This window comes from Raphanus sativus, unplaced genomic scaffold (genome assembly GCF_000801105.2).
Source record: "Raphanus sativus cultivar WK10039 unplaced genomic scaffold, ASM80110v3 Scaffold1361, whole genome shotgun sequence".
NCBI lineage: Eukaryota > Viridiplantae > Streptophyta > Magnoliopsida > Brassicales > Brassicaceae > Raphanus > Raphanus sativus.
In genome coordinates this window covers 10,780-22,812 of record NW_026616673.1, presented here as the reverse complement: position 1 = coordinate 22,812, position 12,033 = coordinate 10,780, and the positions used below count along the sequence as shown (strand labels likewise).

At 35.2% G+C, this 12,033-nt stretch overlaps 2 protein-coding genes across 4 annotated transcripts; one reads left to right on the top strand and one right to left on the bottom strand.

The window, feature by feature from the left end:
- Positions 1 to 847: 847 nt before the first annotated feature.
- Positions 848 to 4,393, top strand: LOC108855685 (MADS-box protein AGL72-like). 3 transcript variants are annotated; one of them, XM_018629561.2, is made up of 7 exons: positions 848 to 1,153; positions 1,260 to 1,448; positions 2,825 to 2,971; positions 3,067 to 3,166; positions 3,477 to 3,518; positions 3,621 to 3,671; positions 4,049 to 4,393. In XM_018629561.2, the coding sequence occupies exons 1-7, from the start codon at positions 1,140 to 1,142 to the stop codon at positions 4,190 to 4,192; spliced, it is 687 nt and encodes a 228-aa protein (XP_018485063.2). In that variant the 5' UTR covers positions 848 to 1,139; the 3' UTR covers positions 4,193 to 4,393. The 3 variants fall into 3 exon arrangements, with proteins under 3 accessions (XP_018485063.2, XP_056854678.1, XP_056854679.1); XM_056998698.1 differs by having other exon boundaries at positions 1,251 to 1,448; XM_056998699.1 differs by having other exon boundaries at positions 1,251 to 1,448; positions 4,026 to 4,226.
- Positions 4,394 to 4,540: 147 nt separating this feature from the next.
- LOC130504116 (structural maintenance of chromosomes protein 6B) lies at positions 4,541 to 11,554 on the bottom strand. The gene is made up of 28 exons (XM_056998697.1): positions 11,296 to 11,554; positions 11,059 to 11,164; positions 10,789 to 10,922; positions 10,534 to 10,589; positions 10,296 to 10,382; positions 9,900 to 10,220; positions 9,294 to 9,413; positions 8,877 to 9,011; positions 8,667 to 8,743; positions 8,499 to 8,574; positions 8,294 to 8,368; positions 8,082 to 8,186; positions 7,795 to 7,964; positions 7,588 to 7,690; positions 7,372 to 7,484; positions 7,015 to 7,216; positions 6,739 to 6,870; positions 6,528 to 6,642; positions 6,311 to 6,396; positions 6,131 to 6,226; positions 5,899 to 6,035; positions 5,703 to 5,805; positions 5,537 to 5,616; positions 5,351 to 5,429; positions 5,205 to 5,262; positions 4,980 to 5,077; positions 4,798 to 4,892; positions 4,541 to 4,713 (listed from the first exon to the last, which is right to left on the bottom strand). The coding sequence occupies exons 1-28, from the start codon at positions 11,450 to 11,452 to the stop codon at positions 4,656 to 4,658; spliced, it is 3,174 nt and encodes a 1,057-aa protein (XP_056854677.1). The 5' UTR covers positions 11,453 to 11,554; the 3' UTR covers positions 4,541 to 4,655.
- Between the last annotated feature and the right edge of the window lie 479 nt (positions 11,555 to 12,033).

Here is a 12,033-nt window from a genome sequence, read left to right as displayed (position 1 = left end):
AGCTGTTTGATTTAATGGCCCCCCAGATCCATCTAATTGGATAAGTAGAAGTGTATTCAATCTAAAATTTGAAGTGATTTGATTTTTAATGAAATTTTAAATGATTTCAATGAATTATAGAGTTTAAAATGATTTTTATTAAACCACTCTAAAATATTATATTAAACATGTAATTTGAGTTTTAAAATTTTTAACTAGTAAACTCCACCCAAGTACTATAAATTTTACAATAATGTATGAAATATCAAGCTCAATAACAATGGATTTTAAATGAATTTTTAAAATACATATTTGAATATAACAATGGATTTTTCATTTTAATGCAAACCACTTCAAACTCTGAGTTTAATACATCCGTGGAGTATTGTTTAAATCTTTATTACATCAAGCAACATTAAAATTGATAATTGGCTAACATTGACTGAATTAGTCTAAAAGAAGAACTAATCTAAATCTACTGTCAGTTTTTAATTACTCGAGGGTTATGAACTGAAATCCTTAATTTTGTATGTCCAAAATCATTACATGTAACATTAGTTTCGTATTAAACATCCTTTAATCATGTAATTTCTAAGCTTTTCTTTGATATTTCTATAGTTGAGTTAATTAATGATAGTTGGTATTTATGAACATTTTTAGTAAGAAACTTAAAAGTTACTTATCTTTGCTTGCCTTCAGGCAAAGCAACGTGGGAACAGCATCGGCAAAATAACATACGTTTTTTCCCTGAGAGTAACTAAATTAGAGGGCAAAAAGCAAGACTAATTAAACCTAGGGTTTGTGCCTCCTTGCATAAAGAGAGTTTTGACCAAAAAGAGACTAAATCATCAAGGCATCTAATTTATGTCTCAATTTTTTTCTCTTTCCACCGAGTTTATTGTTTTCTTCATTTGCATATCTCTCATTTACTTGTAAAATGTATTCCTGATTACCATCACATGTTTTCTTGGTCCCGTTCTGCTATAAGTCCCTTGAAGCGAATCTTGACAGATTTTTTTATAAAGGGTTTTGTTAGGTTTCTTTTACCTCCCCCAATCTCCCATTTTTTTCCTGGGGAAGTTACCACCTTGACTTTTTGTGGTACAGCTGGTCTTGTCAGTGGATCTTCCTCTTGTTATTAAGAAGCAGTTTCCTGATTTATGTTTGGATCCGAGTAAGTTCGTTTTCTTTCTACAAGAAATTAATGTTTCTTTTTCCCAAAAACAAGAAATCAGTTCTTCCAGATTTAGGGTTTCATACGGATTTAATAGTCTTGACAGGAACAAGATGGTGAGAGGGAAGATCGAGATCAAAAGAATTGACAACCTGACAAGCAGGCAAATTTCGTTCTCCAAGCGTAGGAAAGGTCTTTTGAAGAAGGCTCACGAGCTTTCAGTTCTATGCGATGCTCAAGTTGCAGCCATTGTCTTTTCGCAAAAAGGAAAACTATACGAGTTCGCTAGCTCCGAGTAAGCAATCTTGCATTTATAAAAACCTTTAATCAATCAATAATCTTCTATGAATCTTTTGTTCTCGCTTTACTTTGATTATTTTTGTTTATTCTTGTAGTTAGTAGTGATGTATAGATTTCTTTCTCTCCAACTCTATTCCCAAATATCATTGTAGAGAAATTATAGATAAATGTTGGTCATTTAGATTTATTTATTTTAAATAAATATATATATATATTCCTTTGTATATTTTTCAACAATATATATGCCTTAAAATGTTGGTCATATAAATTTTCTGTATTTAATTTTCTAATTAACGAAGTTTTATTTATAGAATTCAAACTTTCATCATAATTAGTTTATCAGATGCTTTTCCTTAACTTAATTAAGTTTTTGTTTAAATGAATTCAAATAGTTTAGGGCTTTCCAAAAAAGTGTTCTTGAACTTTGAACCTAGTATGTCTTGGAACTCATGCTGTAACAACTTGCCATTTTTATAATTAATATTAAAAATAAATCCTAGTGGTTATCCAATACTTTAAGAGTACAATTGGACCGTTTTAAAAATCGATACAGTATTTATTTATGTATATGATATAATCTCTTGTGAATTTCTACTAGGGTCTCAAATGTATCCCTCGATAGTTTTCATGATTCCTAATTGTGTTGATCTTTAGTAGGCGATTGAATTTCTTAAACCAAATCCAAAGCAATGGAGTTCCAAATGATGCCTCTAATGATTATCAAATCCCAGTACTGATCGATCAGTTATGTGAAACCACATATTATATAGCCTCTTAGCTACACTTGAATGAGTTTTGATAATTAGCCAGCAAAATCTCTTGCAATACATTTCATTCGTAATTTTGTGTTTTACAAATGGTTTTGACAATTTGAAATGGTTTTGACAATTTCATTCAAATTGTTGGTAGGTATAGGTAAAACGACGTGTGTAGCCTAGTATAATATGTAAAGCTTTTGCTGTTGAGTTTGTAACGTTCTTAGTCCACAATATATTGGTCATACCGTCATGCTTATAAGTATCATAAGTAAAGAGGAAACCAAGACATATTACTATACACGTTTGTATCTCAGATATTTGTTTAGCAATCTCTGCTCCTTATGTAGGCCAAGTAACATATTGAGAATTAAATGTACATAATTTCCCCTAGCGGATTCAATCATACTATTCCTAAGATAGGTCAAGCGTGTGACGTGTCTACAACATGTATTTAATTTACGTTTGAACAAATATGTATTATGTATGCATAACATTCCATTATTCTTGCATGTGTTAATGTTCTTGTTGGTCATGATAACATTTTCAGAAGTTAATATACATGCTAATAAATAATACTATTAATGACGAAGAGGTTAACTTGAAAATGATTCAGCATGAAGAAGATGATGGAACAATGTGAGATGTATAAGAATGGATACTTTCATGCTGAGAGACTCCAAGAAGAGAAAGATGTGCAGGATCTCAAGAACGAAGTAACGGTAATGGTGAACAGGATTGAACTTCTTCAACTTCATTGCCGGTTAGCTTCTGATATTTTTATACCAACTACATATATGTTTCTAAAACAATACATGATTGTAAATACACTCGTGAACGCAATATCATGCATCTTAGGAAGCTTATGGGACAAGATTTAGGTTCTTGTTCGGTGGAGGAGCTCAATGAAATAACATTCCAAATTGAGAGAAGTCTTACTCTTATCAGATCAAGAAAGGTAACTTTTTTTTTTTTTTGAGAAAAGGAAAGAAAGGTAAACTTACTTCTTCTTTTTTTAAGGAAAAGAAAGAAAGGTAAACTTACATAGAGCATTACTAATAAAAATTGTATTTTCAAAGATTTATATGATTTTTTTTTTTGGATTTATATGATTTGTCTTAACGTGTTTAACAATAATGGGTCTTATAACAACGGTGTTGTTCTAGAGGATGTCTAGTTTTATATTGTTCTCTCAGACGTCTAATCATCTAAGTGATTAGATATCAAACCAGCCTAGCTCATTCCGGGTTCTACCAAAAATTTCGCAGGGTAAGGTGCATGAAGATGAGGTAGGGAAACTAAAATCGGAGGTAATATTACTAGTTTGTACTTTAGTCAGTTCTTAGTGGCAATTACTTTCTAATTTTCATTAATTGCGTGTGTGTGTGTGTGTGTGTGTTTGTTCTCATTAGATTGAAGGAACGAGAGAGCTCGTAAACGAGAGAACTAAGCTGCACGAAATGGTATACACGCACGCATATAAATACTACCAAGAACATATGCATGTATTCATTCATGCACAGCCACACTTATTTAACGAGATTAACCGTGGATTTTACTTTCTACTTACCTAACTGCTACATAATTTGGATAATAGATATATTGCTACAAAAACATCAACTACCGCTTTGATTCTTCAGTATGGAAAACCCATTTTTCTTAAGTTTCATGAAAAATCTGATGGTAGATTAATATACTACTTTTGAATAAATTTTAATTGAAACTGAAGAGTAGTCCATCAAAAACTGGCATCTCATGAATGTTTTTTTCTCTCTCTCTAATTACTGAGTTATTTTTTGTTCTTCCATGAAATTTAGGAAATAATTTGTTATCCTTTCAGTTTGAAGAAAGGCCATTGTGGATGCAGTCAAGGAGCCTAGAGAGTGAGAAGAATGCATCATCATCATCATCTGCTTGTGAAAACATGAACATATCGGACGTCGAAACTGATTTGTTCATCGGATTGCATAGAAGCCAAGTGTAATTGTATGTTAAACCAACCGGTTATTGTTTTCTTATTTTCCAAGTATGGATATGACTTGCAGAATGTTTTAGTCGATTCTTTATTTGCATAAACCATGAAATAAAGTAGCATAAACCATGAAATAAAGTAAGCATACAAGGGTTTTTTTTTTTTTTTGGGGCAAACAAGGGTTTTCTTTTACATTTTCTTTTCATATGTAGAACTGAGTTTATTATTCTGATGTTAAAGGCATGTTTTTTTTTTATTATAACCAGAACGTGATTAATAGTTTACAAAATGAACATCTTTTTCAAAGAAAAAGTAGAAACATGCATGAGATGTGGTAACGTAGAACGGGAAAAGTCACTCTGTTAAAAAGCAGATTGATGATAAATAACGAACTAATACTTAGAAATCTGCAAGCAAAGTGTATACACCTTTTGTGAATTAATATTTTACATAGAAAGGAGAGTTTCTTTCAATTTCAGGAACGAGGAGCGGCCATTTGCTGCTTCTTTATCCTCTCATGCGACTTCACCATGCTGTAACAGAGCACACGACTGTGAGTCTCATCCAAACATCAAACTTCAAAACAGAGTTCCATGGTTTTCACAGCTAATCCATACCTGATATCATGAGGAGTGATGAACATCCACTGCGCTCCTTGTGCAATTGCAAAATCCACCAGCGCGTCCAAACTGATTTTCCGGCTTACAGCATCCTGGATTTACAGAATACAGAGGTTAAAACAGAATGATTGTTTCAGCAAAGCTCTCATCTCCAATGTAATGCTTGTAAACATAATTACCATAAACACATCAAACTCATCCATTGCTCGGAATGGGGCTTCTGTCATCTCGTGAAGAGCTAATGCAAAGCACAGAGTTGAGAAAGAACGTTCTCCGCCTGAAAGTTTTATGATAAGATGAGAGTAATCTTAGATGACCAGTTTCCAATATAGGATATGTCTTTTACATAACAATGAGTTACATATGTTTGCTTTTTTTCTTTAAGTGGAGAAGGAAGCAAGCACCTGAAAGACCTTTGGTGTCTCGAACGGCATTAGTTGTTGCATCTTGCGGCATCTTAACCTGTCGGAAACAAACGTCATCAATCAGATAATGTTATAACATGGGACACATTTGATTGTAGATATCTTAGCATAGCAGTGTCAGTTACCTCTATGGACAAAGTTTTATTTTCATAACTGACTTTGATGTGTCCACTGATACCTTTCTTTCCCAAGTGAGAGTTGAATCTGCTTGGAAGATCATAAAATCAAAGAAAGCTCCATACAATCTTAAAAGAGACAACCGAACTACAAGTTTATCTATGGGGTTAGCAAAGGAGGAAAGCAACTCTTACTGCCACGTTAGTTGGCGCCGAAGAAGAGATGCATTCCTTTGAAACTTGCCCCACCGCGAATCTAGAGCAGTTTTACAGGCCTGATCAAACGGTAATGAATATTAAACGATGCAGCTATAACAACACACATAAAGCTTTAACATAAACAGATCTGCAAGGGCTCAACCATGAGTTTTTCTCGATAGCCTTGATACAATTTGCGCTTCTTTGCAATCTTTCGTTCTAGTTTCTCGTACATCATCCTAAGGTCATCGATTGATTCAGAAAACCTGCACCAAACGAAAGTTGAAGCATGTGGTTTACTGTCACAGGTCTCTTTACGTGTGAAGGAATAGCTGAAAGACAATACTAAAAATACAAACTGCTGATTCTCTCGATGAAGTCTCTGATTCATTCTGTTAATCTGAGCACTGAGTTGCTCAGGAGTACTCCCATCCCAGGGCCCCAAAGACTCTATCTCACTCTCGGGACAAATTTCAGAGGCCTTCTGGTCGCTTTCCTGAAATTTAAGCATATGTAATTCGTTACCAAACGAAAATGAAATTGTATATATAGAATTACTAGCACAACTGTCAAAGTTACTTATGTGTGTACCTTTCGCTTAGTTTTAAGCGTCTCATAATTAGCCTCAGCCTCCTTGATATCAGTTAGGACCTTGTTTTTCATTATATTCTCGTAATGTATTTTCTCCTGAAACAGAAATAATGCTTACCTTCTGCATTCAAAAGCAAGCACAAGATCAATTTGTTTAAACGTAGAGGCGAGAAGAGGTACCGCTTCGGCAGATTGAAGATCTTTCTCAATCTTCTTTAGCTCATTTTCTGCTTCCTCAAAGGCATCAATTTCACCCTTGGCTGACTCTGCATTAGGATGAATTGACATAATAAAGTAGGTCAGTCAGTTAAGGTGATCTATCCATGTTCTATCACAATTCAAAAAACCAAGAAAAAGATACATGCGTCTGAGAAACAGTGGTCTATCACAGACATACCACGTAAGTTCTCAAATGAAGCATTAAGTTTATTAGCTTTTAGTTCAGCTTCTTTCAAGCAGATCTGGAGCTTCTCAAGGAAAGCTTCTTTCTCCTCTATTTCTTCTCGCTCTTTCTGATATATTAATTAGAAAAAAAAACACCTAACTTAGTGAATAAGAACATGGTGAAACCAATCACAAGAAAATAGTATCGTCACCAGCAAACAAACCATGATTTCAAGTTGAAGCTCATTAACACTGGAAGACGATGATGTGTCATTCTCCGCAGCGACTGTACTCTTTAAATCTCGCATCTCGAATTCCTTTGTCGTCAAAACTCTCTCTGCTTGGCTTCGTTGCTTCTGTATAAACCAAAGAAAGGAATGTGCAAAAAAATGTTATGAAAACCAAAGCTATGTGAAAACAAGCTAATCATTTCAGTTAAGATGCCTAACGACTGGGAACATCAGTCTCGACATGTCCACTGGTTTAATCAATGAAATTACCTTCAGTGTGCGGATTTTCAACTCGAGTTCTTCAAGATTCTCCTCTGCTCCCCTCTTACGTCTCATGCATTGATTCATCTCGTTTTTTCCTCGAGAAGCCTCTATTTCAAGATCCTTGATTTGGTCATCAAAAGAAGCACATAGTCGCGTAGGTTTGCGAGGAAGAGGAGGAAGAGTTGTCTGAACTGGCCCACGGAAAAACCTGAGGTAAGAGTAGATACATTAGTGTTACGACTGATGAAGATACTTCTATCCCCTAGATGGTCTCAAGTCAATCCCTTTTGTCACGTTCACAATTTTTATTAAAAAGACCTAAAGATGAGGGACTTTCCATGCCAAAACTAACAAGTTACATACATTCGGTACCCGTCTAAAGTGAAAACATCCTTCAGATTTGAGAGCCTTTTCCCAAAAGCAACTGCCTTTCCCACCTCATAGTTCTCTGCAAGTACTTGCCTCTCAACATTACTCTGAAATTTCCAGAAAACAAGACCAAAATATGTATACCGTCATATAAGATTGTAAGAAAAAAGAAAATTAGTAAGTCGAGGGGAAATTTGAAAGTAAGATCACCACATCCACCAAGACATTAAGAACGGTTGGATTATCAGAATGCAAGACAGAGAAAATCGTTGGATGTTCCGTCTGAGGAATCATGTGCCTTGGTATATTTAACCTGCACAAATGAAGAGAGAAAGCAAATTTTGCGTCATAAGCTACCCACTGATTAATTTTAAAGGGTTAAAAGAAAAGATTAAAATGTTTCATTGAACTTTGAACCTTGGTCTCGAAAAGTCATATATGATAATCTTAAGGTTTTTATAATTGGCTTCATTCGCACAGCTTCTTAAAGTGAGCGAATCTTTATGATCAGTCACAATGAATGCATTTAACATGTTTCCAAGAGCTTGTTCAACTGCAGACGCCCATTTATTGCCATTGATCAACGTCTGTAGAACATCACACACCATTAGAAGATATTTTGTGAGATTTTTGATTCCACAAAGTATTACATTGGAATATTGTTCTGGTTCACAGATTTGCAAAATAAACAAATTCAAACTCACCACATGGGAGCCAATAGGACCAATTGGAGGCTTTTTGAATCTACGATGATGTCTCTCAATAGCCTGCAGAAGATAAATGACTCTGTCCCCTCCAAAAGCAGTAACCTAATGAGAATGCATGTATATTGTGTGCCTCTTAGGTTTTAACGAAATAGGTTTGGCAATATCCAGCTGAAACACCAAATATTGTAATTAAATCATGTAAACGGCACCTTGTTTGTTTGATGTTTCTTCAGATCATAAATGTTGGAGTTTATATCTTTTTGTCTCTTTTGATGGTCTCGAATCTAGAAGCCAAAACGCCAAATAATGAACAATGTGTTAATTACAAATTAAAGCAGCCTGCGTACGAAACTGATAAGACTCTTATAAATTTTCATGTGGAATAGAATGTAAGTAGCATAGGTATAGTTGTACCATATCGTCGATGTGTTCCATCTCTTTCCTTCCAGCTGATGCTTTTTCCAGTAAGGCATTCTCTTCCTCTTTCAATCTAAAGGTATCAAATATTTGAAGGAAGAATGAGACAGACTACAGAAGATGGATAGGAACAAGAAAAAAAATGATAGAACTTAATATTATAACCTGGAAAGTAGTGTTTCAGCCTTCTCAATCTCATGTTCCAAGTATCTCAATTTCTCCTCGGTTTCAGATTGTTCAGCCTGCATCATTGTCAACCTATGAGAAATATACCTTCACAACACATTATTGTTATGCCAAAACACTTAGCACAGAAGAAAAGAATGACACAGTTTGTGGTTTTTATAGATACTATCAATGACAGATATAGAGGACCTGAGTGTTTCTCATTGTCTGTTCATTGATATCTCCAACCTGCCGTTCAAGCCTTCTAACACGATCCTTAATCTTCTGAACACTACTGCGCTTATGATTAAATTCTTCTTCTAGAGCAATCTTTTCTCGTGCCGCCTACAGTCAGAATTGACAACATGAACAAACAAGACAAGATACATCAAAAACAATCTGAAAATTCATTAAACCCAAAGCAATTTTTCCAAACTAAATCAGGCTGAATGTTATTTTCATCTTGTCCACGTTGAGAATATATGTATATTTGAGCCATGCAACGCATTTGGCAAGTCCAGTAACTTCATATGCCTAATATATGTTGTTAAATGGAGGAAGATAATCAATTCTATGCGGAAAAAAAACCCATCCACTAGACCCCTTTTAAAACTATATATTACAAACCAGCTTGGCTGATTGGTGACAAGTCTCTATCTCTCTCTTCATCGCAGTTGATTCATCCATCAGACATGCAACTTTAGCTTTCTTCTTGGTCAAGCGATCCCTTAATGATTCCACTTTAGCCTACAGAATTTATCAGTTATAATCAAACAGTTTGAGTTCGAGAACATAAATTAAGCTATATATTCAGCTCTGTATAGATAGCTCTCTATAAATTTCAGTTTTTCAGCCATATATTCAGTTTTAGTTCTAAAACATGAATTAAGCAATACAATCAGTAAGCAACAAGGGTCAATAAGCAATATATTGCTTAATTCATGTAAAACATGAATTAAGCAATATAATCAATCAATATAATAACTATAACCAAATCGACCATATTGGAGGCAAAAACACACCCAAACTTAAAGAAGTTTGATAATATGTCTTTAACCATGGTCCTCGAAGAATGTTCTAGGGTGCAAATATATCAAGACTCCACTTAACCAAACTATCTCTTTTTATACAGCTATAACATTCATTGTTACAAGGGAGTAGCTATAGCTAGTAATGCTGCGATCTTTCATAGCCGTCCAAATTTCAGATAATGAAAAAGTATGTATGACTTACTAGTTCCCAGTCTATCTTAGCTTGGCAAGTAGGTATGCGTTCTTTAAGCTTCACAATCTTATCGGTCTGTTCCTGGAGCTGCCTATCCACATCATACACCCATGACCAAGCAAGTTTCTTTTTCAACTGCTGTAACTTTTGAGCTATTTCTTCAACTTGTTCCATATTCTTTATCTTTCCACGCAACTCATTGATCTCCTTTTCTATTGGTTTAATTGTTTCCTCCATCTCATCGACTAAGGCAGTTGCAGAACTCAAGTGCTCGTAGATACTTTGGAGAAGATCATTAACTTGCTGAAGAAGGGTTGCCTTAAAAAAGAACTAAAGAACACAAGCTTTCAGCCAAAAAGAATCAATATGGTTGACATTAATTTATACCAAGTTAACAGCAGATACCTTAAATTTATCTTTGTCATTTCCAGAATGCAAGAACTCCCTGCTCTTGTCTTGACTCATTACTACGCATGGATTATCAACATCAATCTACACATGTACATAAGACAGATCAAGCAATGAATATGACAACATGGCTAATATATTGAGAAACTTTAAGGGGGCATAAAAGACCAGAAGTAACAATTATCTCCCATATTACTTAATACTTATCAGTTTGAATGAAGGAAAAAAAACTCACATTAAAATGTTCAACAAGTTCCCGTAGCTCATCCTTTCGGCTACTTACTTTTTTCCCTGCAGAGCATAGGTTGCATAAATAAGAACAGAAAACCCTTCGAACCAATAATTTTACATACAAATTAAAAAATAAAAGAGTAAAAGAGTAAGAAGGGAGATGGTCATCACAACAAGCACCATACGGGATATGAGACAAATTGTAAGACCAGCCTACAAACAAGATAAGAGAAAGAAAAGGGCTACAGTGAATTTAAACCTTCATGATCCTTGAGAATGGTAGAACTAGCAGACTCGGTTATCCTACGTTCGATAATTATGACGTCGCCATATACATCAGGCTTAAAAGCATCCTCCCCTTGGTTTTTCATCTCTACATGGACAACCGCATAGCTGCAAGCAACGAATCCCCATTGGAAAGTTTCAGTCACTATCTCACCCATTAAAGAAGCACAAGATAGTTGTTTCTTAATCAAATTTGTGCTTTTACAATGCTCCTAACTATGTGGTAGGTAAAAGTGTACAAAACCTGCATCCAGTTTTAATGAAATCCTTCAAAGTGGAAGCCCGCTGAGTCCCTTTGGCTCTACACCCGAATGCAACACATAGAGCAGTCAATATTGCACTCTTCCCACCTTGCCAACACAACACAGAACCAGATTATTAAAAAAAAAAAAACTTCAATCCAAATTTTCAAAAAGGGATACGTATGTAAAGTTCAATCGATTGGGGAGCTAAAAGATCGAAACTTTTTTGCAGCACTTACTTCCGTTTTGGCCGGTGATGAAATTGACCCACTCGCCAAACTCAATCTGGAGATTACTATGGCACATGAAGTTCTCGAGCTTAATCCTTAGGATCGTACCCGACCCGGAACGCTGTTTGATGAAGGAAGCACTGGGTCGACCCCCGGATTTCGCCATGGCTTCTCGTCGCGCCTTCTAGGGTTTTCTCACTCTCCGGGGCTGTGACGAGACTAATTAGAAAAGAGGAATAGAGAGAGAGAGAAGAGAAGGCGATTCGCCGGGTGCTTTAGGGCGGGAAAGAGACAATGCTTTTCTACTTCGCGTGTATGCTAACCTTGTCTCTCTTGACCGTCCGATCTTTGTAGAGATAACCATTATGGGCCTTACAATTAACTTTACATGGGCCCATTAGCCATATTTGTATACTTTGTTTTCTTTCTTTCAGAAAAGAGAAAACGCTGTCGTTTCTGGCGTCTCAAGACATTACATTAAAATAGATAGCAATTATTATTAATTCATAGTTTCAAAACAAGACACATGACACAGGTTGAAATATATATATATATAAGAGATGATCATAATACATGATTCATTAGAATCAAAAATCACGTATGTGTAAAAGCAATTTATGAAAACAAAGATGTGAACTTGTTTATGAGATTTTCACCTGCATGACCAAATCCAGGGTCGTCTTTTAGCACGTGTAAGTGGAGCGGTCGAACATGGTCCAAAATTTTAGAAAGTCCATAATTTCTTTT

Excerpts from the sequence above, each read along its gene's own strand:
- LOC130504116 (XM_056998697.1), bottom strand. The coding sequence starts at position 11,452 with ATGGCGAAATCCGGGGGTCGACCCAGTGCTTCCTTCATCAAACAGCGT. Across the intron at positions 11,165-11,295 it reads CATCACCGGCCAAAACGGAA|GTGGGAAGAGTGCAATATTG; the intron begins GTAAGTGCTGCA and ends TGTGTTGGCAAG. Across the intron at positions 6,643-6,738 it reads AGCTTCAACTTGAAATCATG|AAAGAGCGAGAAGAAATAGA; the intron begins GTTTGTTTGCTG and ends TTAATATATCAG.
- LOC108855685 (XM_056998698.1), top strand. Across the intron at positions 2,972-3,066 it reads CTTCTTCAACTTCATTGCCG|GAAGCTTATGGGACAAGATT; the intron begins GTTAGCTTCTGA and ends CATGCATCTTAG. Across the intron at positions 3,672-4,048 it reads GAACTAAGCTGCACGAAATG|TTTGAAGAAAGGCCATTGTG; the intron begins GTATACACGCAC and ends TTATCCTTTCAG.